Here is a 25,264-nt window from a genome sequence, read left to right as displayed (position 1 = left end):
TTATGAGGTAGTCAGCAGGGAAGGAGAGGGTGAGTACCACTGGTTGCTGGCCACTGCGCTTGGAACATCTTGCTGGTTCAATCAATCAAAGGTATTTATTGAGCACTTATTGAGTGCAGAGCACTGTACTAAGCACTTGGGAAAGGGCAGTCTAACAGAGTAGGTAGATATGGTTCTCACAGTTCCCTGTCTTGGGGAAGTTCAGACTTCTGGAAGTTAAACACCAGTTCCAGAGAGTTTTGGTGAGCGATCGGGGTGGGGGTGGGAGTGTGGGTGTGTATGTGTGTGTTAACTACACAGTGCTGGAAGGGAGGGAGCAAGGGCTAAACATGATTGCTAGCAACCTGACACGGGTTGTAACCTGATGAAGGAACAACACAGACATTGTGGCATGGACACAGCTATAGTCATTCTGCTCCTGGAATGTGGCTGTGCTACTTGATCTGGATTCACTCATCTTCTTCTTCTTTTTTATAAATTAAAATAAAAAAAGACCCAAACAATGGTATTTGCTCCCTCCAAGTGGACTTTTTCTTCTGATTCTTGATCATTAGTCTTTGATTATGCTTCTTGAGGGGTCCAAGTCGTGGGGGGGGGGGGGGGAGCTAGAATGTGGGGTTTACGTGTGCTAAGTCACACGTCGGCTAATCAAATCGCCAACCATACTTTCTGGTGGAGCCGAGTTTCCACTGTAATGTTGATTGCAGCTCTCATTGCATAAGCATCTGCTTACATCCACCTTGTCTGTAAGGATTGAAAATTGATTGCCTCAGCTATTTTAACCACCTGGCTGCTTTTTTATGGCATTTGTTAAGCTCTTACTGTGTGTCAAACACTGGGGTGGGTACAAATTAATTAGGTCAGACACAGGCCTACATTGGGCTCACAGACTAAGTAGGAGGGAGAACAGGTATTCAGTCCTCATTTTAGAGTTGAGGAAACTGAGACTCAGAGAAATGACTTGACCAAGGTCACCCAACAAGCAGTTGGCAGAGTCAGGATTAGAAAGCAGGCCCTTCAGACTCCCAGGCCTATGCTCTCTCTACTAGGCCACACTGTTCCTCGGGATGACAAGATAATTGGTCAAATGAGGGTCAATCTAGGCAATCACTCAATTGTATTTCATTCAATCATATTTATTGAGCACTCACTGTGTGCAGAGCTCTGTACTAAGCACTTGGGAAGTACAAATGGTAACATATAGAGACGGTCCCTACCCAACAACAGGCTCTCACAGTTTAGAAGGGGGAGACAGACAACAAAACAAAACAAGTGGACAGGTGTCTACTGTCTGTTGAGCACTTACTCAGTGCAGAGCAGTGTACTAAGCATTTAAGAAAGTACAATGTAACAGAGTTGGCAGAAACGTTCCCTGCCTACAAAGAGCTTACAGCATACGGGGGAGACGGACATTAATGTAAACTCATAATCATCACCAGTGGAATTTATTCAGCACTGACTAAGGCATGCTACCATTCTAATAACTTAGGGGAGGACAATGGAATTAGTAGGCACAATTCCTGCCATCAAGGGACTTACAGTCCAATTGGGTAGATGGACAAAAACCATTTGGAAATAGCGGGAGCAGGAGGAAGAACAAGGATAGAATGGGAGGTTGTACAAATTCCCTTGCTCCATCCTACCTTACCTCACTGATTTCCTATTACAATACAGCATGCTTACTTCACCCCCTAATGCCACCCTACTCACTATACCTCGATCCCGTTGATTTCACCACCGACTCCTCGCCCACATCTTGCCTCTGGCTTGGAACACTCTCCCTCTTCATAACCAACAGACTATCATTGTCCTCTGAGGGGCCTTCCCTAATTAAGCTCTCATTTTCCCCTACTCCCTCTCCCTTCTGCATAGCCCTTGCATTTGGACCTTTACCCTTTAAGCACTTGATATTCCCTCTACTCTCAGCCCCACAGTGCTTCTGTTCCTATCCATAATTTATGTCTGTCTCCCTGTCTCGACTGTAAACTCCTTGTGGGCAGGGAATGTGTCAACACTGCTGTATTGTACTCTCCCAAGAGCTTAGTTCAGTGAACTGAACATGGTAAGTGTTCAATAAAGGTTTGATCCAGCAGGATGAAAGAGTTGAATAAATGATAGATTATACAAAATAATAGATTATACAAAAATGTATGCAAATGAAAATATGCCTTGGTCTACATGTGCTGAGGAATCTATAACTGCTGTAACACTAGATGGTCAGCTCCTTGAGGGTGGGGAATATGTCTCCTAACTCTGTTGTACTCTTCCAAGTACTTAGTACAGTGTTGTGCACACAGTAGGCACTGAGTAAATACCACTGGTTGATTGGACACATTTTACCCTGGAAAGTATCAGTTCATCAGTTGAGCAGTGAATTAGCTTAATTGGTAGAGAGTTTAAATGGTAGCCTGCAAGAGGTAGTAAGGATCGGTACCCTCAACTCCAAAAGAATTTAGAGAAGCAGCATGGCCTAGTGGAAAGGGCCCAGGCCCGGGAGTTCTAATCCCGGCTCGCCACTTACCTGCTGTGTAACCTTGGGCAACTCACTTCACTTGTCTGGGATTCCATACCTGTTCTCCCACCTACTTCGACTGTGAACTGATTATCCTATATCTACCCCAGTGCTTAATACAGTGCTTGCCACGAAGTAAGCTCTTAATAATAATAATAGTAATAATAATAATGATATTTGTTAAGCACTTTCTATGTGCCAAACACTGTTCTAAGCACTGGGGTAGATACAAGATTATCAGGTTGTCCCATGTGAGGCTCACAGTCTTAATCCCCATTTTACAGATGAGGTAACTTAGACACAGAGAAGTTAAGTAACTTGCCCAATGTCACACAGCCGACAAGTGGCGGAGTTGGAATTAGAACCCACGACCTCTGAGTTCCACTAAGCCACATGGCTTCAAATGCCCCAATTATTCATCTCGCGATGCAGTTTTGATTTCAAAAGAATCGATGCAGAAGAAAATAACTCTTCCTGGAGAACCGCCGATCTTTTGCACCTTCTGCAAATGGAGGGGAAAATTGGGTTGTCCCATCATGCCTGATATCAGTGGAAAATTCTTCCCGACTGCTGTAAAAGGGAAAAGCGCAGTCATAATTCCAATCGGAAAACCACCTGGGTGAAGCCCGAGAAGACTCTTGTAGGCTCTCATCCCTGTTAGATGGTGGATCCGGATTATGGAGGGCTGCTTCCCCCTCCCAGCACGCCCCGGAGAGCATTGGGTTTGTGCTGGGAGGGTGGCTCTGGCGGTCAGCAATGTGGGTTCGGAGAGCTGGGGACTTGACTGGTTTTGGTCAGTTGTGGGTGTAGAGGCAGGACTGTTGTGGGTTGAGCTTTCTCCAGGAAATGATGGATATGGATGTGAATGCTGTGGGGTTGAGGGTGGACTGAATATCGAGTGCTTAGAGGGTATAGCTCCAAGTGCAAGGACAATGCAGAAGCAGCATGGCTCAGTGGAAAGAGCCCAGGCTTTGAAGTGAGAGGTCATGGGTTCAGATCCCATCTCTGCCAATTGTCAGCTGTGTGACTTTGGGCAAATCACTTAACTTCTTTGTGCCTTAGTTACCTCATCTGTAAAATGGGCATTAAAGACTGTGAGCTCCCCCGTGGGACAACCTAATCACCTTGTAACCTGCCCAGCACTTTCAACAGTGCTTTGCACATAGCAAGTGCTTAATAAATGCCATTATTATTATTATTATTATTAAGAGGGAGTAGGGGAAATAAGGGCTTAGTTGGGGAAGTCTTCTTGGCAGAGATGTACCTTGGGCAAGTCTCTTGACTTCTTGGGCTTCAGTTTCTGCAGCTGTAAAATGGGGATTAAAATACTTGTTCTTCCTCCTGCTTAGGGTGTGAGCCCCCTGTGGGATGGGGACTCTGTCCGATCTGATTATCCTGTTACTTCCCTAGCACTGGGTACAGTGTTTGCCACCTAATCAACGCTTAATCGGGCCCACCACTATTATATTATTATGGGAAACAATGGCACACTCCCCTCCATGTAAGAGCCCTGCATATTGGAACGCTCCCACGCTTGCCCAAGAACCTTCTCTCCCCCGCCCCCCCCCCCATACTCAGGGCGTGTCTACAATGACTTTCGATAGGGACCGTCCAAACCAGCACGTCAGTTGGTCGTGTTTTTGTTGTGCCAAGGCAGTTTCTTTCATCATCCCGGTTGAAGCAGGGAACGAGCCACCAGGTTGAAAATCTTGGCCCAGGAGACTGCAGATGCTACCTCACGATTGCTCCGGCGGAGGGGACGGGCGGATCGCATTATGCTCACAAGTACCGAGTGCCGTTGTGAAACTCCATCTGTGTCTGTGTGAGAAAGCAGCACCGACTATGAACGATCATGCCACTTAACGAGACTATTTCTTTGGAGAGCCGTTAACGAGGCTGGAAGGTCATTAACTTGACGCAGCTCTGCCTTCCAGGGAAGCACCTCTCCTTCAGTTTCCTGCATTGTAGGTTGAAGAGAGTTGGATACTTCACTTAAAACCACTCCTTCTCCGTGCCTCAGATTTCCCCATCTGGGAAATAGGAGCCCTGACTGTCCTCCCCTCCTTCCCTTGTCTGCTGGAAGAGTAAAGGAGGGATTAGGAATGAATGGAGGCATATTCAGTTCCAGATGGGAGATGATGATTGAGTTTGAGTGGTGATAAAAATAATGATAATAATAACCACAGTATTTGTTAAGCGCTTTCTATGCGCCAGGTACTGATCTAAGTGCTGGGGGTAAATACAAGTTAATCGGATTGGACACAGTACCTATCCCACATAGGGCTCATAGTCATTCATTCATTTAATCGTTTTTATTGAGCACTTATTGTGTGCAGAGCACTGTACTAAGCGCTTGGAAGTACAATTCAACAATAGAGACAATCCCTGCCTACACCAGGGTTCAGTTTATAGTCTGAATCCCCATTTTGTTTATAGTCTGAATCCCCATTTTACGGATGAGAGAACTGAAGCCCAGAGAAGTGAAGTGATTTGCCCAAGATCACAGAGCAGACAAGTGGAAGAGTGGGATTTGAACCCATGTCCTTCTGACTCCTAGGCCCATGCTCTATCCAGTAGGCCATGCTGCTTCAATCAGGAAAGCAAGCAATGACACTTACTGAGTCCGTATTGTATGCAGAGTACTGTACTAAGTGTTTGGGAGAGTACATCAGAACAGCTTTGGTAGACACTTTCCCTGACCACAGGGAATTTACAATCTAGAGAAGAGTGATAAGAGAAATTAAGGGGACCCAGTCCCAACCTCATTTCCCCCCACCTTTGGGCCTTACCAAAATGACTTTCCCTTCGAGAGGCCTTCCCTGACTAAACACACACTTCCCTGTCTTTCCCCTCCTTCTACATCACCTATGCACTTGATTTTGTTCCCTGTAATCACTATTATATTCCTCCCCTCCCCCAGCCCCACAGACCTTGTGGACGGGTAATTCATTTTAATATCTTTTTCCCCTTCTAGTCTATTAGTTCCTGGTGGCAAGAAATTATCTCTATTTACTCTGTACTCTCCCAAGCACTTAGTACAGCCCTCTGCGCACAGTAAGCAGCCAATAAATGCCATTGACTGAGGGATTGATTGACCCTGTGGACTGGCAACTATGAGTCAGAATGCTCTGCTCCTGCCACTTTACCTCACTTCTCTCCCACTCCAACCCAGCCCACCCACTTCCCACTACCCACTGGGCCTCCCATCTTCAAAGCCGTACTAAAAGCACATCCCTTCCCTTCCAGGAAGCCCTCTGTGACTAACCTCTCGTTTCCCCACCCTATTTGCCCTCCCTTCTGCATCCCTTATGCACTTTGGCCTGTGCCCCTTAATAATAATTAATCATTATGGTATTTGTTAAGGGCTTATTATGTGCCAAGCACTGTTCTAAGCGCTGAGGTCGATCCAAGGTAATCAATCAATCAATCAATCGTATTTATTGAGCGCTTACTATGTGCAGAGCACTGTACTAAGCGCTTGGGAAGTACAAATTGGCATCACATAGAGACAGTCCCTACCCAACAGTGGGCTCACAGTCTAAAAGGGGGAGACAGAGAACAGAACCAAACATACCAACAAAATAAAATAAGTAGGATAGAAATGTACAAGTAAAATAAATAAATAAATAGAGTAATAAATATGTACAACCATATATACATATATGCAGGTGCTGTGAGGGAGGGAAGGAGGTAAGACGGGGGGATGGAGAGGGGGACGAGGGGGAGAGGAAAGAAGGGGCTCAGTCTGGGAAGGCCTCCTGGAGGAGGTGAGCTCTCAGCAGGGCTTTGAAGGGAGGAAGAGAGCTAGCTTGGCGGATGGGCAGAGGGAGGGCATTCCAGGCCCGGGGGATGACGTGGGCCGGGGGTCGATGGCGGGACAGGCGAGAGCGAGGTACAGTGAGGAGATTAGTGGTGGAGGAGCGGAGGGTGCGGGCTGGGCAGTAGAAGGAGAGAAAGGAGGTGAGGTAGGAGGGGGCGAGGTGATGGAGAGCCTTGAAGCCGAGGGTGAGGAGTTTCTGCCTGATGCGCAGATTGATCGGTAGCCATTGGAGGTTTTTGAGGAGGGGAGTAATATGTCCAGAGCATTTCTGGACAAAGATAATCCGGGCAGCAGCATGAAGAATGGATTGAAGTGGAGAGAGACACGAGGATGGGAGATCAGAGAGAAGGCTAGTGCAGTAGTCCAGATGGGATAGGATGAGAGCTTGAATTAGCAGGGTAGCAGTTTGGATGGAGAGGAAAGGGCGGATCTTGGCAATGTTGCGGAGCTGAGACCGGCAGGTTTTGGTGACGGCTTGGATGTGAGGGGTGAATGAGAGAGCGGAGTCGAGGATGACACCAAGGTTGCGGGCTTGTGAGACGGGAAGGATGGTAGTGCCGTCAACAGGTAATCAGGTTGGACGCAGTCTCTGTCCCACTTGATATTCACCCCATCCCACAGCACTTATGTCCATCTCCTTCTACTTTGCCGCTTCCCCTATTTGAAAGTTATTTTAATGCCCGTCTCTCCCACTAGACTGTAAACTCCTTGTGGGAAGGAATCATGTCTATCAACTCATATTGTACTTTCTCAAGCACTTAGTGCAGTGCTCTAGACTGTAAACTCATTATGGGCAGGGAATGTGTCTGCTAATTGTGGTATTTGTTAAGCATTTTGTTCCAGGTACTGTAATAATAATAATGATAATAATTATGGTATTTGTTTAAGAGCTTACTATGTGCCAAGCACTATTCTAAATGATGGGGTAGATACAGGGTAATCGGGTTGGATACAGTCCCTGTTCTACCGGAGGCTCACAGTCTTAATCCCCATTTTAGAGATGAGAGAACTGAGGCACAGAGAAGTTAAGCGACTTGCTCAAGGTCTCACAGCAAACAAGTGGCAGAGCCAGGATTGGAACCCAGATCCTCCTGACTCTCAGGCCCTGCTCTATCCACTAGGCCATTCTGTTTCTGTTGCATTGTCCTCTTCCAAGCACTTGTTACAGTGCTCTGCACATAGCGTGCAGTAAGTGCCATCAATTGACTGATTGCTCTGCACAATAAATACTGTTGGTTTATTGCTCTGTATGCAGTAAGGGCTCAATACTAGCTGAATCAAAAGTTCCAGGTTAGGTCTTAATTCCAGATAAGACCTTGATTGAACCCAAGAACTCAATCAAGTTGGGCAGGGAATGTGTCCATTTGTTGCTGTATGTACTCTCCCAAGCGCTTAGTACAGTGCTCTGCACACAGTAAGTGCTCAATAAATACAATTGACTGTCTGACTCACAGGCACAAAATTGAAAAGGCAAACCAGAGCAGGGAGCAAGTGGCCGGTTTTCGTGTTCACCAGCTATAATCATCAAGCAAATTAGTTCTCGAGGCTGGCTCCTAAGGACCAGATTTTCAAAAATCCATCATTATTTGGGGTCGAGATAGCATAGTCCATCAGTATTGCTTTCAAGAAGACAACCACGGAATGTAATGGGAGAAAAGCAGGGGCAGGCAAAATGGCCACTGATTCTTGGGTAGAACATGTTAGACTTGGAAGGGGAATCAATCAGTCAATCAATCGTATTTATTGAGCGCTTACTGTGTGCAGAGCACTGTACTAAGCGCTTGGGAAGTACAAGTTGGCAACATATAGAGACAGTCCCTACCCAACAGTGGGCTCACAGTCTAGAAGGGGGAGACAGAGAACAAAACCAAACATATAAACAAAATAAAATAAATAGAATAGATATGTACAAGTAAAATAAAAAGAGTAATAGATATGTACAAACATATATACATATATACAGGTGCTGTGGGGAAGGGAAGGAGGTAAGACGGGGGGATGGAGAGGGGGAAGAGGGGGAGAGGAAGGAGGGGCTCAGTCTGGGAAGGCCTCCTGGAGGAGGTGAGCTCTCAGTAGGGCCTTGAAGGGAGGAAGAGAGCTAGCTTGGCGGATGTTGGGAGGGAGGGCATTCCAGGCCAGGGGGATGACGTGGGCCGGGGGTCGACGGCGGGACAGGCGAGAGCGAGGCACGGTGAGGAGATTAGCAGCAGAGGAGCGGAGGGTGGGGACTGTGCTGTAGAAGGAGAGAAGGGAGGTGAGGTAGGAGGGGGCGAGGTGATAGAGAGCCTTGAAGCTGAGGGTGAGGAGTTTCTGCCTGATGCGCAGATTGATTGGTAGCCACTGGAGATTTTTGAGGAGGGGAGTAACGTACCCAGAGCATTTCTGGACAAAGACAATCCGGACAGCAGCGTGAAGTATGGATTGAAGTGGGGAGAGACACGAGGATGGGAGATCAGAGAGGAGGCTGATGCAGTAGTCCAGATGGGATAGGATGAGAGCTTGAATGAGCAGGGTAACGGGTTGGATGGAGAGGAAAGGGCAGATCTTGGCAATGCTGCGGAGCTGAGACTGGCAGGTTTTGGTGATGGCTTGGATGTGAGGGGTGAATGAGAGAGCGGAGTCGAGGATGACACCAAGGTTGCAGGCTTGTGAAACAGGAAGGATGGTAGTGCCATCCACAGTGATGGGAAAGTCAGGAAGAGGGCAGGGTTTGGGAGGGAAGACAAGGAGTTCAGAGGAGGAGAATCAAAGGAGAATCAGAGGAGATCAAGAACTACTGGACACCATTCTTTCGTTCTTGCTTGCAGGGTGGTAGAAGCTCTTATTCCTTGAGAAATAAAAAATGGCATTGACGTCTTTGGGGGTTGAAATAATTGTGGTATTCATTAAGCGCATACTAGGTAATCCACTTGGGCACAGTCCTTTTCCCCACATAAGGTTCACAGTCTATGTTGGAGGGAGAATAGGTATCCTCCATTTTAACCAGTAGGAAACAGGCCCAGAGACCTCAGGTGACTTGTCCAAGGATACACAGCAGGATTCTAAGTGGCAGAGCTGGGATTAGAACCCCAATTTTCTGGCTCCCAGGCCTGTCCTCTCTGCAGGAGAGCCTTGTAATCTTTTGGAGAGATCTTGGAGAATGGCCCCTTGACTGAAATGTGGGTTTGGAACTTTCAATGCCACAAGTGTTGCTTTTGAAAGAATATGAGCAATTCTGTTCATTCATTCAATCATATCTGTTGATAACTTACTGTGCACAGAGCACTGTACTAAGTGCTTGGGAGAGTACAATATAACAATAAGCAAACCAACACATTCCCTGCCTACAAGGAGCTTACAGTCTAGAGGGAGTAGATTCACTTGTGAAGGGTTGAGACCGGTGTCATCATTCATTCAGTCAATCATATTTCTTGAGTGCTTACTGTATGCAGAGAACTGGACTAAGCGCTTGAGCTACTTAGTACAAGAACTCACGGTCTAGACCTACTACTCCGAGCTCAGGTCTGCTGCGAGGGCTGGAGCCTGCGGGTACCCATCCTTGCCCCAGGATTCCCTGCAGAGGCTGGAATGCCCAGAGCTGTCCAAGAATGTTTCTGGGGTCTTGGATCGACCCAAGTAGCATTTGTAGCAGCCGACCGGGAAATCCGATGACCGCAGATCCAGAGGAGATGTCGGGGAGAGGGAATGGCGCAAGCACTGATGGGGTAGACACCTTGATGGGTTTCAAAACAGGGCAACCAAATATGTTCAGGGAAAACCCGAAGCTTGGCTTAGTTCTTCAGAGTTAATAATAATAATAATAATCATAATAATAATCATAATAATAATAATAATGACATTTATTAAGTGCTTACTATGTGCAAAGCAATGTTCTAAGCTCTGGGGAGGTTACAGGGTAATCAGGTTGTCCCACGGGGGCCTCACAGTCTTAATCCCCATTTTACAGATGAGGGAACTGAGGCCCAGAGAAGTTAAGTGACTTGCCTAAAGTCACACAGCTGACAATTGGCGGAGCTGGGATTTGAACCCACAACCTCTGACTCCAAAGCCCGTGCTCTTTCATTCATTCAATCGTATTTATTGAGTGCTTACTGTGTGCAGAGCACTGTACTAAGCGCTTGGGAAGTCCAAGTTGGCAACATATAGAGACGGTCCCTACCCAACAGTGGGCTCACAGTCTAGAAGGGGAAGACAGAGAACAAAACAAAACATATTAACAAAATAAAATAAATAGAATAAATATGTGCAAATAAAATAGAGTAATAAATACATACAAACATATATAAATATGTACAGGTGCTGTGGGGAGGGGAAGGAGGTAAGGTGGGGGGAATGGAGAGGGGGAGGAGGGGGAGAGAAAGGAGAGGGAGCCATGCTGCTTCTCTCTTCAGAGCCACAGCTGTGACAACAACAAAGCCACCAAGAGTAGAAGAGAGCTTTGGAGAGGAAGGTTGCCAGTGGAGAAGATTGAGAAGCAGCATTGCCTGGTGGCTAAAGCAGGACCTGGGTTCTAATCCTGCCTCCACTGCTTGTCTACTGTGGGACAAGTCACTTCAATTTTGTGGACCTCAGTTACCTCATCTATAAAATGGGAATGAAGACTCGGAGCGCTATGTGGGACAGGGACTGTGTCCAACCTAATTAACTTGTGTCTGCTCCAGTGCTTAGTACAGTGCCTAGCACATAGTAAGTGCCTAATGCATACCATAAAAAAATGAGCTGAGTAAAAAATTAGATTGTCAAGTCTCAGAGTGTGTTCGGATAACCCCTGAGAACACGCACTAATTGATGACACTTCTCTCCCTCCATTTAAAAAAAATGGAATTGAAGTGCTTGTTAAGTGTCAAGTACCTTGCTAAGTGATGGGATAAACACAAGGGAATCAGATGGTGATGATAATAATAATTGTTGTGATATTTGTTAATCAGTCAAGTTAAGCACTTATTACTTTGTGTAAAGCACTGCATTTAGTGCTGGAACAGATACAATACAATACACAGTCCCTGTCACACTTGGTGCTCACAATCTAAGGGGGAGGGAGAACAGCTATCAAATCCCCATTTTACGGATGAGGAAATTGAGGCACAGAGAGGCTAAGTGACTCACTCAAAGTCACTCAGCAGGCAAGTGGCAGAAGTCTGCCCCCTGCCTCACACCGCTCCTACTACCTAGAAACAAAGAAAATAAGCCAAATTCTTTGAGTCTAAATTTCTGTTTATCCAACATAAAATAAATGTAGAGTGTTCTTCCTCCTCCTAGATTGGGTCCTTGTGGGGAAGGGAAGCAGCATGTCCTAGTGGAAAAAGCACGGGCCTGGGAGTTAGAGGATCTGGATTCTAATCCGGTTGCTAGCTTTGTGATCTTGGGCAAGTCACTTAACCTCTCTGTGCCTCAGTTTCCTCAACTGTAAAATGGGGTTTCTATACCTGTTCTCCCTCCTACTTAAGACTGTGCGTCCCATGCGGGACAGGAACTGAGTCCCTCCTAATTGACTTGTATCTGCCCCAGCACTCAGAACAATGTTCATCACATAGTAGGCCACTTGACAAGTACCATAAAGCCAATAAAGAAGCAGTCCCAATGTCGGTATGTACCCCAGTGCTCAGCACAGTGCTCTGGCACATAGGAAATCAATCAATCTTATTTATTGAGTGCTAACTGTGTGCAGAGCACTGTACTAAGTGCTTGGGAAGTACAAGTTGACAACATATAGAGACGGTCCCTACCCAACAGTGGGCTCACAGTCTAGAAGGGGGAGACAGAGAACAAAACAAAACATATTAACAAAATAAAATAAATAGAATAGATATGTACAAGTAAAATAAATAAATAAATAGAGTAATAAATACGTACAAGCATATATACATATATACAGGTGCTGTGGGGAAGGGAAGGAGGTAAGGCGGGGGGGGGTGGAGAGGGGGAGGAGGGAGAAGGAAGGAGGGGGCTCAGTGTGGGAAGGCCTCCTGGAGGAGGTGAGCTCTCAGTAGGGCCTTGAAGGGAGGAAGAGAGCTACCTTGGCGGATGGTGGGAGGGAGGGCATTCCAGGCCAGGGGGATGACGTGTGCCGGGGGTCCACGGCGGGACAGGCGAGAACGAGGCACGGTGAGGAGATTAGCGGCAGAGGAGCGGAGGGTGTGGGCTGGGCTGTAGAAGGAAATGACTGATGCCATTATTGTCAGCATGATGACATTGATGATTTTTTACGAGGGGCCACCAAAGTCATAGGAAAGTCATCTGTGTACTGTTTCTGGCACCATTCTGCAGGGTTTGTTGACCTTGGAGGGTCAAACAGTTGAAGTTCAAACGCACATGCTGGTATAAGGGGAGATTAGTAATTAGAAGCAGAAAGCCACTCAGGCCTGAGAACATTCGATGTGATCAGTGCTGGCGGAGAGTGTTGATTAAGAGTTTTGAAAAGTTCTTAGGCTTCTGTGGGCTGGGGAGGCAGCAGATTCCAGTGGAAGGAGCACAGAACTGGGAATCAGGATGCCTGGGTTCTAGCCCCAGATCTGCTACTGACCTGCTGTGTGATCTAGGGTAAGTCACTTAATCTCTCTGGGCCACAGTTTCTCATCTCTAAAATGGGGATAAGATAGATTGTGAGTCCCTCTTGCCTACCGGGACTTTTTCCAATTGAATAACCTCATTTCTACCCCAGCGTTTAGCCCGTAGTATGCACTTAATAAATTCCATTATTATTATTATTGATAATGATAGCACTAGTAATAATGAGAAATACTCATCTTGATTGAACAAGTTGTTTTCCTGCCTCTCTCGAGCAGGTAGCTGAGCAGGCTGTGGTAATTCCACGTCACCGTGCGGTCATATTTAGATGCCCAAATTTATTTTGGTTCTCCAGACCCCTGGGTCCCAAGAGGTAGGGCAGAATCTGACTAGATCCAAGAAATTTCCAGGTCTGGATCATCATTTTAAAGGAAAAGTTACTGTGAGACCACAGCGGGCTCTCTCTGGGTTCTCCATCTCAGCTTCAGCTGCTCTGTTCTGAAATAGTTTGGCTTTGTGGTCTGAGAGAGAGGAACTCTTGAATTTGGCCCGAAACCCAGTCGGAAAGCAGAGTCCTGCCGATTGAGTCCAAAGATGGGCAGCCCTGAGCAATTTTCACAGTTCGGTGAAACTTTTCTTGGCCTCATATACCCCTAAACCCTTGCTCTCCCACAACCTTCCTCCACCCCAGTCTGCTCAACTAGAAACTCCTTGAGGGCAATGATTTAGGTAGAATTGCATAAACTTTTAATATCTAACTTAGGTCTAATAACTCATTGCTAACCAAAATAAAGCTTGCTTGTTGTAGTCAGGAAATGAGTCTGTTTATTGTTGTACTCTCCTGAATGCTGAGTACAGTGCTCTGCACACAATAAGCGCTCAATAAATACGATTGAATGAATGAATGAGTGAATGAATGAAAATTGTGTAAAATGTACCTAAGGTAGGACTTGGGATTTTGACTCCATATTGATTCAATTTAATGATGACTGTTAATTCCTTCATATTACATAGCCACTATCTTCTGAGGCAGTTAATGTTAATCTCATCAGTAGCCTTTTGAGAGTTTTCCGAGTGCTAGATGCTTGTTAAGCTTACAAATGGGGTGGTTTAGAGGTGCCACCCAATTTAAAGATACCTGCTTACATTGTCAAATTGTCAAAATAATCCCCTTTATAAATTTAATATGACAAGGATAAAAATATCACCTAGTTTGTGGAGGGAGGAGAACATTGTTATCTGTAGACTGCAAGCTTGTTGTGGGCAGGGAACGTCTGCCAACTCTGTCGTATTGTAATAATAATCATTATTATTATTATATAGTCTAGGCACTATACGAAGTGCTGGAATGGATACAAGCAAATCGGGTTGGACAGAGTCCCTGTCCCACATGGGGCTCACAGTATTTTCCCCCATTTTACAGATGAGGTAACTGAGGCACAGAGAAGTTAAGTGACTTGCCCAAGGTCACACAATAGTCATGTGATGGAGTTGGGATTAGAACACAGGTCAGAAGGACCTGGATCTATCCACTAGGCCACCTTGTTTCTGCACTCTACCAAGGGTTTAGTACAGTGCTCTGCCCATAGTAAGCACTCAGTAAATACCCTTGATGGATTGATAGGGATCGTGTACTCTCTCAATCCCTTAGTACAGTGATCTGCACAGAGTAATTGTTCAATTATTACTGCTGATTGACCTACAAGCCCTGTTTCACTGGCACACAAAGGAAAGACCTTTGAGACTAAGCCAGACCATTTGAGTTCATTCTCCCCTTTTCTTACAAGACTGTACATACAGAAGTTTCTTACAAAACTTACCAAAACTGTAACTTGTTTTTGAGCCTGTCTCTCCCTACAAAATTGTCAAGTTTCTTGAGGGTAGGGATCATATCTACGCACTCTGCTGTACTCTCACGAGAACTTATTACAGTTGCTTTGTACACAGTGAGCACTTTAATAAAATACCATTTATTGACTTGCTTGTAGATGCAAATTTCCTTTGGAAGCTAGACTGTAAGCTCCGTAAGGGCAGAAATCATGTCTTTCAACTGTATTGTACTTTCCCACGTGCTTAGTAAAGTGTTCAGTGTACAGTAAGTACTCATAAGTATGATTGATTGAAGAAACAAATTTGCTGGAGTACTTAATACATCTCTTTTGGGAAGCTGTGTGGCCTAGTGGGAAAAGCATGGAGTTGTGGGTCAGAGGAACTGGATTTCAAACCTAGCTCTGCCAGTTTCCTCCTGTGTGACCTTGGGTAAGTCACTTCATTTACCCAGTTTCCTCTGTATAATGGGAATTCAACCCTACTTAAATAGCAAGCCTCATGTGGGACAGGGACTCTGTCCAGCCTCATTAACTTGTATCTATCCCAGTGCTTAGAACAGTGATTGACACATAGTAAGCATTTAATGGATATAAAAATAATAGTAATAATAATTAGAACAACAGCATGGCTTACTGGATAGAGTTCAGGCCTGGGAGTCAGAAGGACCTCGATTCTAATTTTAGCTCCACTACTTGTCTGCTGTGTGACCTTGGGAAAGCCACTTCATTTCTCTGTGCCACCCCAGTGCTTAAGACAGTGCCTGGCCCATAGTAAGCAATTAACAAATGCCATTATTATTATTAACAATAATAATGATAATAATAAGAATAACTTAATGGATATTATTGTATTATCATTATTATTATTACTTGGGGGCTGCTGCTTACTTTCTTTTGAGCCAGTCTTACTTCTTGCAGACTATGGGCAGGGGCACAAATACTAATTTGAAGACCTGGTCTAATAATGATAATAATAATAGTGATAATAATTGTGATGTTTGTTAAGCTCTTACTATGTGCAAGGCATTGTACTAAGCACTGGGGTGGATACAAGCAAATCAGATTGAATATAATCCCTGTTCCACATGGGACTCAGTCTCAATCCCCATTTTACAGATGAGGTAACTGAGGCCTAGATAGGTGAAGTGACTTGCCCAAGGTCACACAGCAGACAACAGTAATAATGATGGCATTTGTTAAGCACTTACTATGTGCAAAGCACTATTCTCAGCGCTGGGGAGATACAAGGTAATCAGGTTGTCCTACGTGGGGCTCACAGCCTTAATCCCCATTTTACAGATGAGGTAACTGAGGCACAGAGAAGTTAAGTGACTTTCCCAAAGTCATACAGCTGACAAGTGGTGGAGCTGGGATTAGAACCCATGACCTTCTGACTCCCAGATCCAGGCTCTATCCATTCGGCTGTGCTGCTTCTCTATGTGGCATTTGATCTAGGCTCCCAGGAGCTTGGCTTTCCGCCTCCTGTTGAGGCCTCCAGCTGCTCTTGGGGGAAAGCTGCCGCTGCCACTACATCTGCCTTTGGGGATGCAGTTGCTTGGCATTTTGGTTTCGACTTGTCACCCCTGGAAGGCAAAGTCAGGTGGACAGAGGGCGTTTCCCCCATGAGTCATTATCTGTGGTTACTGCCTCATAAAGCCCTTGATGGAGTTCCTTTCTGAGGATGATAAATCACACAGGTAAGTCCCCTTGACGAGGAGCCGGGACAGCATCTCTCTCTATTGGGCTGAGATGGAGAGAGAGACTCCCCCTGGAGGAGAGAGCGGGGGGAAGGAAGGCCAAGTGGTCCAGACCCCCTGGTGCACACTTGCCGGTGGGGTCTCAGCCCGGGACGGTCTGGCTTGGGAATAGTACCACGTGGGACGGGAAGTGGAAGTTGGGGCCACGGCCGGAGAGTTCATCGGTCACGTCCAGGGCTGGGGTGGCGGGGAGTTAGGGAGGCTGCAACCTGCTTAGGACCCCAGGGGCCTTTGAGATTACTACACCTTGGCCTGGAGCGGTGGATTTAGAGGAGGGGGTCCTGCCAAAAGCCGGCCCCCTTCTCCTCCCACCCTGACCCCAGTTGTTGGACTGCTTTCACCAACCAGGGTGTCTGGGTGGTCCCCCGAAGCCTCCAATCTAAGCTCCCAAGCCCCAGTTGGCTAGAACACCTGGGCTCTCTCTCTCTCTCTAGACTGTAAGTTTGTTTTGAGTGGGGAATGTGTCCATTTATTGTATTGTACTCTCCCAAGTGTTTAGTACAGTGCTACAGACACCATAAGTGCTCAGTAAATGCAATTGGATGAATGAATGAGTGAAAGTTGTTGCCACTAGTGAGGTTGAATGCCAACTGGTGGTTTTGGGGTGGGTTTTTTAATGTTATTTCTGAAGCTCTTACTATGTGCTGGGCACTATTCTTTCTAATCACTGGGGTAGAGACAAACTAATCAGATTGGACACAGTCCCTGTCCCACATGGGGCTCACACTCTTAATCCCCATTTTACAGATGAGGTTACTGAAGCCCAGGGAAGTCAAGTGACTTGCCCAAGGTGACATAGCAGACAGGTGGTGGAGCCAGGATAGAACCCAGATCCTTCTGACTCCTAGGTCTGTGCTTTGTTCTGTAGGCCGTTCTACTTCTCTAAGCGCTCAGTGTGGCCTAGTGGAAAGAGCCCCGGCCTGGGACTCAGAGGACCTGGGTTCTATTCCTGGCTCCTCCTCTTGCCTGCTTTGTGACCTCGGGCAAGTCTCTTCACTTTTCTGTGCCTCAGATTCTCCATTTGTAAAATGGGGATTCAGTACCTGTTCTACCCACCTGCTTGTGAGCCCCATGTGGGACAGGGACTGTGTTTGACCTGATTAACTTCTATCCACTCAGTACTTAGAACAGTGCGTGATACATTGTTGTTGTCTTATGCCATCGAGTTGTGTCCCACCCATAGCAACGCCATAGACACATCTCTCCCAGAACACCCCACTTCCATTTGCAATCATTCTGGTAGTGTATCCATAGAGTTTTCTTGGTAAAAATATGGAAGTGGTTTACCATTGCCTCCTCCTTTCTGTGCAGTAGGCGAGTCTCTGCTCTCGACCCTTTCCCATGCCACTGCTGCCCGGCACAGGTGAGTTTTGACTTGTAGCAGATTGCCTTCCACTCGCTAGCCACTGCTCAAGCTAGAAATGGAGTGGGTAGGCCTCAGCTTGACTCTCCCTCCTGTAGTCGTGACTGGTAGAGTACTGGAAACTCTCCAGGTGCGACCCTGAGAGGGGACGACTACTACTACTATTATTATTACTACCACTACTTGCTTGACACATAGTAAGTACTTAACATATATAATAATAATAAAAATCATAATAATAACATGGGACAAGGACTGTGTCCCATCTGATTTTCTTGTGTGTATCCCAGTGCTTAGCACAGCTCTTGGCACATAGTAAGCACTGAACAAACACAATGATTACTGTTGTAACTCAGAGACCATCCCCCCGCTCCTTAAGTGGCCAAGAATGTGACCCAAGAAGTCAGTCAGTCAATCGTATTTATTGAGTGCATACTGTGTGCAGAGCACTGTACTAAGCACTTGGGAGAATACATTAGAACAAGAAGAGGAGGGGCACAGGCCCCCTGAGGGCAGGATTTTGAGGATTTTGCTCTTTGCCATTTTCTCTAGACTGTACGCTCGCTGTGGGCAGGGAATGTGTCTGTCTGTTGTTCTATTGTAGTCTCCCAAACAGTACAGTGCTCCACAAAAAGTGCACGCTCAATAAGTACGATCAAATGAATGATTGAAGGAGTATGAGCTTTTGGGAGCAATCCAAGCTCTGGCCTGGTGTGCTTCTGTTTCCGAAGGAGATGGAGTGTCTCTCTGCTTCATGGGAGGGCTGGGCAGGAGCCGGTCTCGGGCCATGGGTATGACCTGTGGAGGCTGGGATAGTTCTTGCTTGGTAGTGGGAGACCCTCGGGGGCCAGGCAGGTTGGCTTTGCACGCCTTCTGTCCCACGTGTTACAGCTTGCACACAGGGTTGCCTGCAGGCCCGGCGGAGGGGAACCAAGGGGCTACCCCTCCCGCTCCGCCCACCTCCCCACCCACGAGCACACCTGCCCATGCTGTCTAAAGTCGGTTTCTTCCCCCAGGGCATTGGGACTCAGAAGCCTGGCAACAATTTGGTAGATGGTTTTCTGCCAAACATCCCAAGGGCGCTGATGCCAGAGGGGCCCCTGTTGGGCGTTGTCTACACCCTAAGTGCCCTTTGAATCCTGTTGGTGTGCATGATGCTGGGGTGAAATTTCTTTTCCAGAACCCCATTGTGGGCTGGAAGGAGAGGGGAGCAAAGGATGCTGGGAGGTTCTAGGCTGGGGTTTCAAAGGTCAAAAATCAACTGCGTACTGCCCTCCTCAGTCAATTGCATCTGAGTCCCGCCTGCTTGGGTAAGAGGGGAAGAGGAAGGTGGCTCCACGCCCCATATCCTTTGAAAGCTGACAAGAAGGCCTCAAAATCCTTCTTTTCTTCCCCCAACGTGTTTCTGGACTATTTTTGCCAGCAATGTTCTAACCTCTGCCTTCCCCCGTCTGCTGACCACGCAGACCCAGGACTCATGCTAGCAAGGGGGTTGGGGTTTAGCTGCCTCTCCAAACCCAGCTCTGTGGCTGTAGGTGACACTGGGAATCATTTTGTTTCTACCTCAGTGCTTAGTCTGGTGGCTGACACATAGTAAGCGCTTAACAAATGCCATTATCATCATCATCCTAATCAGCGACTTGGAGTTTATGCAGCCGTGTTCTCTTCAAAGAGCCCCAAGCTAGTGATTTGGCTTCACAGGAGAGGTTACATGACAATCTAATAGTGCTGGGGGTGGGAGTTGGGGGGACAGGAGGAGGGGAACTTGGGTGGGGAGGTGCCAAATTAATCAGGGAAGGCTTTCTGAAGGAGATGTCATTTTTAGACGGGCTTTGAGGATGGGGAGAACAGGGGTCTGCCGGATGTGAAGTGGGAAGGAGTCCCAGATGGGGGGAAGAGCATGCGCAAGAAAGAGATTGATGGAGAGGAGTACTTGCCCAACTGCTTAGTACAGTGCTCTGAATCTGGAAAATGCTCAATAAATTCCATTGATGATGATTATGATGATGAGAGCGAGGGACATTGAGTAGGTCGGCTTGAAAGGAGTGAAGCAGGGGAGCTGGGTCGTAGTAGGGGAATACCAAATTGACATCTGATCAACTTCCTGAGAGCCCAGGTCATTGCTGATTTAAGGCCTGCACTGTGACTCGCTGTGCCTCGGTCTTGCTATCTGCAAAATGAAGTGGAAGATGGAACCACTATAAATGGTGACTGGGAAGTGGATTGCAAAAACAGACCCCCTGAAGGCTCAGCATCATTAAGTGTGTTCAGGTCACTGGGCTGGGGGCTGGTGCTTTCCTTGGGGTGATTAAACCCAGAGGGCTCAGGTGGGGAGGGAGGATTGCCCTTTTGGTAGTGAACGGTGCATTAGACCTGCCGTCAGTCAGTCAGTCATATTTATTGAGCTCTTACTGTGGGTAGAGTACTGGAGTGAGCACTTGGGAGAGGACAGCATAACAATGTAACAGACCCATTCCATTCATTCATTCAATCATATTTATTGAGCGCTTACTGTGTGCAGAGCACTGTACTGAGCTCTTGGGGGAGTATACTATAATAGAATAACAGACACATTCCTTTCCCACAATGAGTTTACAGTCTAGAGGGCGAGTTTAAAGTCTGGAGGACTTTACCATCATGATTATTACTATTATTATTATGATCATTCAAAGCACTTGATGAATACCACAATTATTATCATTTTAGCAAGCGCTTAATGGATGTCACAGTTAGTATTCACGCCCATGTCAGTTATTGGTGATCCCAATGGCATAGTGAAGTCCTTTAGAAACATTTTCTTGTTGCAAGCTCAATTTTGACTAACCTTCAGTGAATGGTTCCTCTCTTTAGCCACAATCAGCAGACCACGGCATTTAGACATCCTGTGACTGGGCAGATTTCTCCCGAAAACCTTGAATTCATCCTGCAAGAAGAGTAAGTGTCTTTCATCCATTTTCAGTTTGGGTGCCTACTCGGGGAAGGGAGGTGAGAGGGCGAGACAGACTTCTTATTTTGTTTTCCTGTTCTCTAAATGGGGAAGAGAGTGAGGGAGTTAATTGAAAGGGAACAAGTGAATGAAAACATTTCTGAAACTCCAGAATTAGAAATTTGCGAGGGAGTTGATGAATGACAGCTAAACCCTCAGAGGAGGCCCGAGTCATAAACAGAGCCTCCAGCGCAAGTGGAGAAAAGATTGTAAGGTGGAGTCAAATTGCTTAACTTTGAATTTTTTGAATTGTTTTTGTTTGTTTTTTGAATGTTTTTGTTTTCAAGTGCTTACCGGCCTGTGCAGGTGAAGGTTTGGTTAAGTGCTCTTGAAAGTACTCAAAGTTATAAATATCAGCGTCCTTTATGGTAGCCGCCTGCTCTGGAGGACTTCTTGCTTTATGGGCTAAAAACCATGTTTTAACATATTAGCGGGGCAGACAGTTCAATTATGGAAGGGAGAGCTCCATTTTATCTTATGCATCTGTAGGGTTGAGATCAAAGTTAGGGTCCCTGGGATATTATGATAATAATAATAATAACAATAACCATAACCATAAAATGAATAAGAATCCAACTCATCATAATATCTGAGAGATATTATTATTAATAATAATGGCATTTATTGACTATGTGTCAAGCACTGTTCTAAGTGCTGAGGTGGATACGAGCTAATCAGGTTGGACACACTCCCGGTCCCACATGGGGCTCACAGTCCTAATCCCCATTTTACAGATGAGGTAACTGAGGCGCAGAGAAGTGAAGTGACTTGCCTAAGGTCCCACAGCAGACAAGTGGCGGGGCCTAGATTAGATCCCAGGTCCTTCTAACTCCTTGGCTGGTGCTCTATCCACTAGGCCATGCTTACTATGTGCCAGGCACTACAATAAGCATTGGGATAGATACAAGATAATTGGGTGAACACAGGTCCATATCGTACATGGGACTCAAAGTCTTAGTCCCCATTTCACAGATGAGGTAACTAAGGCACAGAGAAGTAAAGTGACTTGCCTGAAGTCACACAGAGGACAAGTAGTGGAGCTGGGATTTGAAGCCAAGTCCTCTGATTCTCTGGCCTGGGCTCTTTCCCCTATGCCACGTTGTTTCTCGGTTCAGTAGCCTGGAAGCTTTGAATGGCCTTTACGTGTCTGACTTAGGTTGTGAGCTCCCAGAAGAGAGGGACTGAACCTCCCAAGTTTGCTTTGAGAAACACTCAGAACAGAGTATTTGGTTAATAGGAGTGCTTAAAAAATGTTTTCCTGTGAATAACACGATGGATTAGGAGCAGAAAAGCTGTCTAGCTGGATTTTGCTGTAGAAGACTGTATTTTCATTTCTTGGTGGAGTCGAGGATGGGAGAGGGGGAATGTTGCTTATGGGGAGGAGGAGGACCAAGGCTCCTCTTCCCTTACCTCTAGACTGTAAGCTCCTTGTCGGCAGGAAACACACCTGTCAGCTCCAATATAGAAAGCCTTATTGAAAGCCCATCTCCTCCAAGAGGCCTTCCCTGACTAAGCCCTCCTTTCCTCTCCTCTAACTCCCTTTTGCGTCGCCCTGACTTGCTTCCTTCAGTCATCCCCTCTCCCATCCCCACATCACTTATGTACATATCTGTAATTTATTTATTTCCATTAATGTCTATCTCCTCCTTTAGACTTCACAGTTGTAGGCAGGGAATGTGTCTTATTATTTTTGTATTCTCCCAAGCACTTAGTAAAGTGCTATGCTCACAGTAAGCACTCAATAAACATGATTGACTGACGACTGAGTATATTGCACTCTTTCAAGTGCTTAGTACAGTGTTCTGCTCACAGGTGCTCAATAAATGCAGTTGATTGATTGATTGGTCTATTGGAAGGAGCAAGGGCCTGGAAGCCAGAGGACCTGGGTTCTAATCCTGCCTCCATCATTCCTCTGCTATGTGACCTTGAGCCAGTCACTTCACTTCTCTGTGCCTCAGTTCCCTCATTTGCAAAATGAGGATTCAGTGCCTTTTCTCCCACCTACTTAGATGTGATCTCCATGTGGGACCTAAGTATCTTGTATCTACCCCAGCGCCTAGTATAGTGCTTGGCACATAGTAAGCGTTTAACAAATGCTATAATTATTATTATTATTATTGCCGCACCTGTAGGCAACAGGTGCAATGCATCGATTGAGAAGGTATCAATTAATGGTATGTATTGGGTACTCACTGAATGCAGAGCACTGTACTAAGCGCTTGGGAGAATACAGTACAATAGAGTTGATAGACATGATTCCTGGCTACAAAGAGTTTTACAGTCTACAGGGGAAGACAGACATTAAAATTAATTACAGGTAGGGGAAATAATAGAGAAAAAGGACAGGTACATAAGTGCTCTTTCATTTAATTCATTCATTCCTATTTATTGAGCACTAACCGTGTATGGAGCACTGCACTGAGCACTTGGGAGAGTACGGTAGAACGATAAACAGGCTTATTCCCTGCCCACAACGAGCTGAGAGTCTCTGGGACTGGAGTGAATATGAGGGTGCTTAAGGAGAACACAATCAAGTGTAAGTAAAGGCAACAGAGAGAGAAGAGCTGGTAGGGGAACTATGGATTCCATTCTGGAATTGCAGTAGGAGAAGTAGCCTGGTCCAGTGGATAGAGCATGCGAGTCTAGGAGTCAGAGGAACTTTATTCTAATCCCGGCTCCACCACTTGTCTGCTGTGTGACCTTGGGCAAGGCACTTAATTTCTCTGTGCTTCAGTTACCTCATCTGTAAAATGGGGATTAAGACTTTGAGCCCCATGTGTCCAACCTTGATAAACTTAAGCCTATCCCAACACTTAGAACACTGCCTGGCACATAGTAAGTGCTTAACAACTACTGCTTTTTGGTGGTTTATTATTATTATTAATAATAATAATTATAATAATGATGATGATGATGATTAGTGCGTACTATGTGCCAAGCACATAAAAAAGAGGAGTCTTAGGAGTGAGAGGTCTTTCAAGTACTGAACTGGTCCAGCCCCCTTCCTAAACTTTCCATTTCTTCTCCCCAGGTCATAACTTCTCCTCTACTACCTCACATTTGCAATTGATCAATATTATCTACTGAGTACTCATTATGTGCAGAGCACTGTACTGAGAGTTTGGGAGAATACAATAGAATTAGTAAACAGGATCCCTACCCTCATATCGACTTGTACTTCCCAAGCACTTAGTACAGTGCTCTGCAAACAGTAAGCGCTCAATAAATATGATTGAATGAATGAATGAATGAATACCCCAACATCAAATCCAGCTCTAGCATGTGTCTAGAGAAGCAGCATGGCATAGTGGATAGAGCACGGCCTGGGAGTCAGAAGGTCATGGGTTCTAATCCCAGCTCAACCACTTGTCTGCTGTGTGACCTTGGGCAAGTCACTTCACTTCTCTGGCCTCAGTTACCTCATCTGAAAAATGGGGATTGAGACTATGAGCCTCACATGGGACAAGGACTGTGTCCAGCCTCATTTACTTGTATCCACCCCAGTGCTTAATACAGTGCATCGCACATAGTAAATGCTTAATAAATACCATTATCATTATTTTGCATTTCTATACTACTGTTTAAATTCTCAGTCCAGTACATATCCATTTTTTCTTTCTCCTCTTCTAGCTGAAAATTATTTTGTGCCTGTCTCCTCGCTAGACTATTATATTTGCACTTGGATTTGTACCCTTTATTCACCCCACCCTCAGCTCCACAGCACTTATGTCCATATCCATAATTTATTTTAATGCCTGCCTCCCTCTCTAGACTGTAAGCCTACCAAATCTGTTATAGTGTACTCTCCCAAATGCTTAGTACAGTGTTCTGCACACAGTAAATACTCAATAAATATAAGCACTTGAGAAGTACCATAATTATTTATTATTATTAATAATCACTATGCTCACTATGTAACAAGAACAATGTAACAAGAACTGTTTTAAGTGCTGGGGTAGATATAAGATAATAAGATTGAACATAGTCCCTATCCCACAGGAGACTCACAGTCTTAATCCCCGTTTTACAGATGAGGTAACTGAGGCATTGAGAAGTTGTGACTTGCCCAGGGTAACATAACAAGCATGTAGTAGAGCTGGGATTAGAACCCAGGACCCCTAGCTCCAAGGCCTTTGCTCTTTCCACTAGGCTATGCTGTTACCAAGGATTGATCCTTGATTACAGGCATCATATCTTTTAGTACTGTTACCTGAACACAAGTAGCTACCCAATAATCCTCTTGATTGAATGATGTTCTGCTCAGAAAGGCACTCCATTGACCCACTGTTAATCACCAGTATTAAGAAGAATTCAAGCAAAGTATCATCAATTCTTTCATTTTAGTGTCTCTTCCTAGGGTCAGGTGAGTTAAGTTTCTCCTTAATAATAAAAAAGACGGTATTTGTTAAGCACTTACAATGTGTGAAGCACTGTTCTAAGCGTTGGGGAGGGTACAAGTTATCAGGTTGTCCCACGTGGGACTCTGTCTT

General features: G+C 45.8%; 1 protein-coding gene and 1 non-coding gene across 12 annotated transcripts in view; one reads left to right on the top strand and one right to left on the bottom strand.

The window, feature by feature from the left end:
* The window catches only part of PLEKHA7 (pleckstrin homology domain containing A7), a 258,819-nt gene that overhangs the window by 123,653 nt on the left and 109,902 nt on the right, over positions 1-25,264 (top strand). For 10 of the 11 annotated variants that reach the window (XM_038764045.1, XM_038764049.1, XM_038764047.1 and 7 more), the window contains one exon: positions 20,639-20,722. In XM_038764045.1, the coding sequence (XP_038619973.1) occupies positions 20,639-20,722 (84 nt within the window). Of the gene's footprint in view, positions 1-20,638; positions 20,723-25,264 lie in introns of those variants that run through there. The other variant, XM_038764050.1, reaches the window with a different exon arrangement.
* LOC119944229 lies at positions 17,799-17,936 on the bottom strand. The gene has a single exon (XR_005455727.1). It is a non-coding gene; the product is annotated as a small nucleolar RNA SNORA7 (small nucleolar RNA).

The sequence above is a fragment of the Tachyglossus aculeatus genome, chromosome 22, assembly GCF_015852505.1.
Source record: "Tachyglossus aculeatus isolate mTacAcu1 chromosome 22, mTacAcu1.pri, whole genome shotgun sequence".
Lineage (NCBI taxonomy): Eukaryota > Metazoa > Chordata > Mammalia > Monotremata > Tachyglossidae > Tachyglossus > Tachyglossus aculeatus.
Note: the sequence above shows the minus strand (reverse complement) of the source record. Positions and strands in the feature narration are given on the sequence as shown.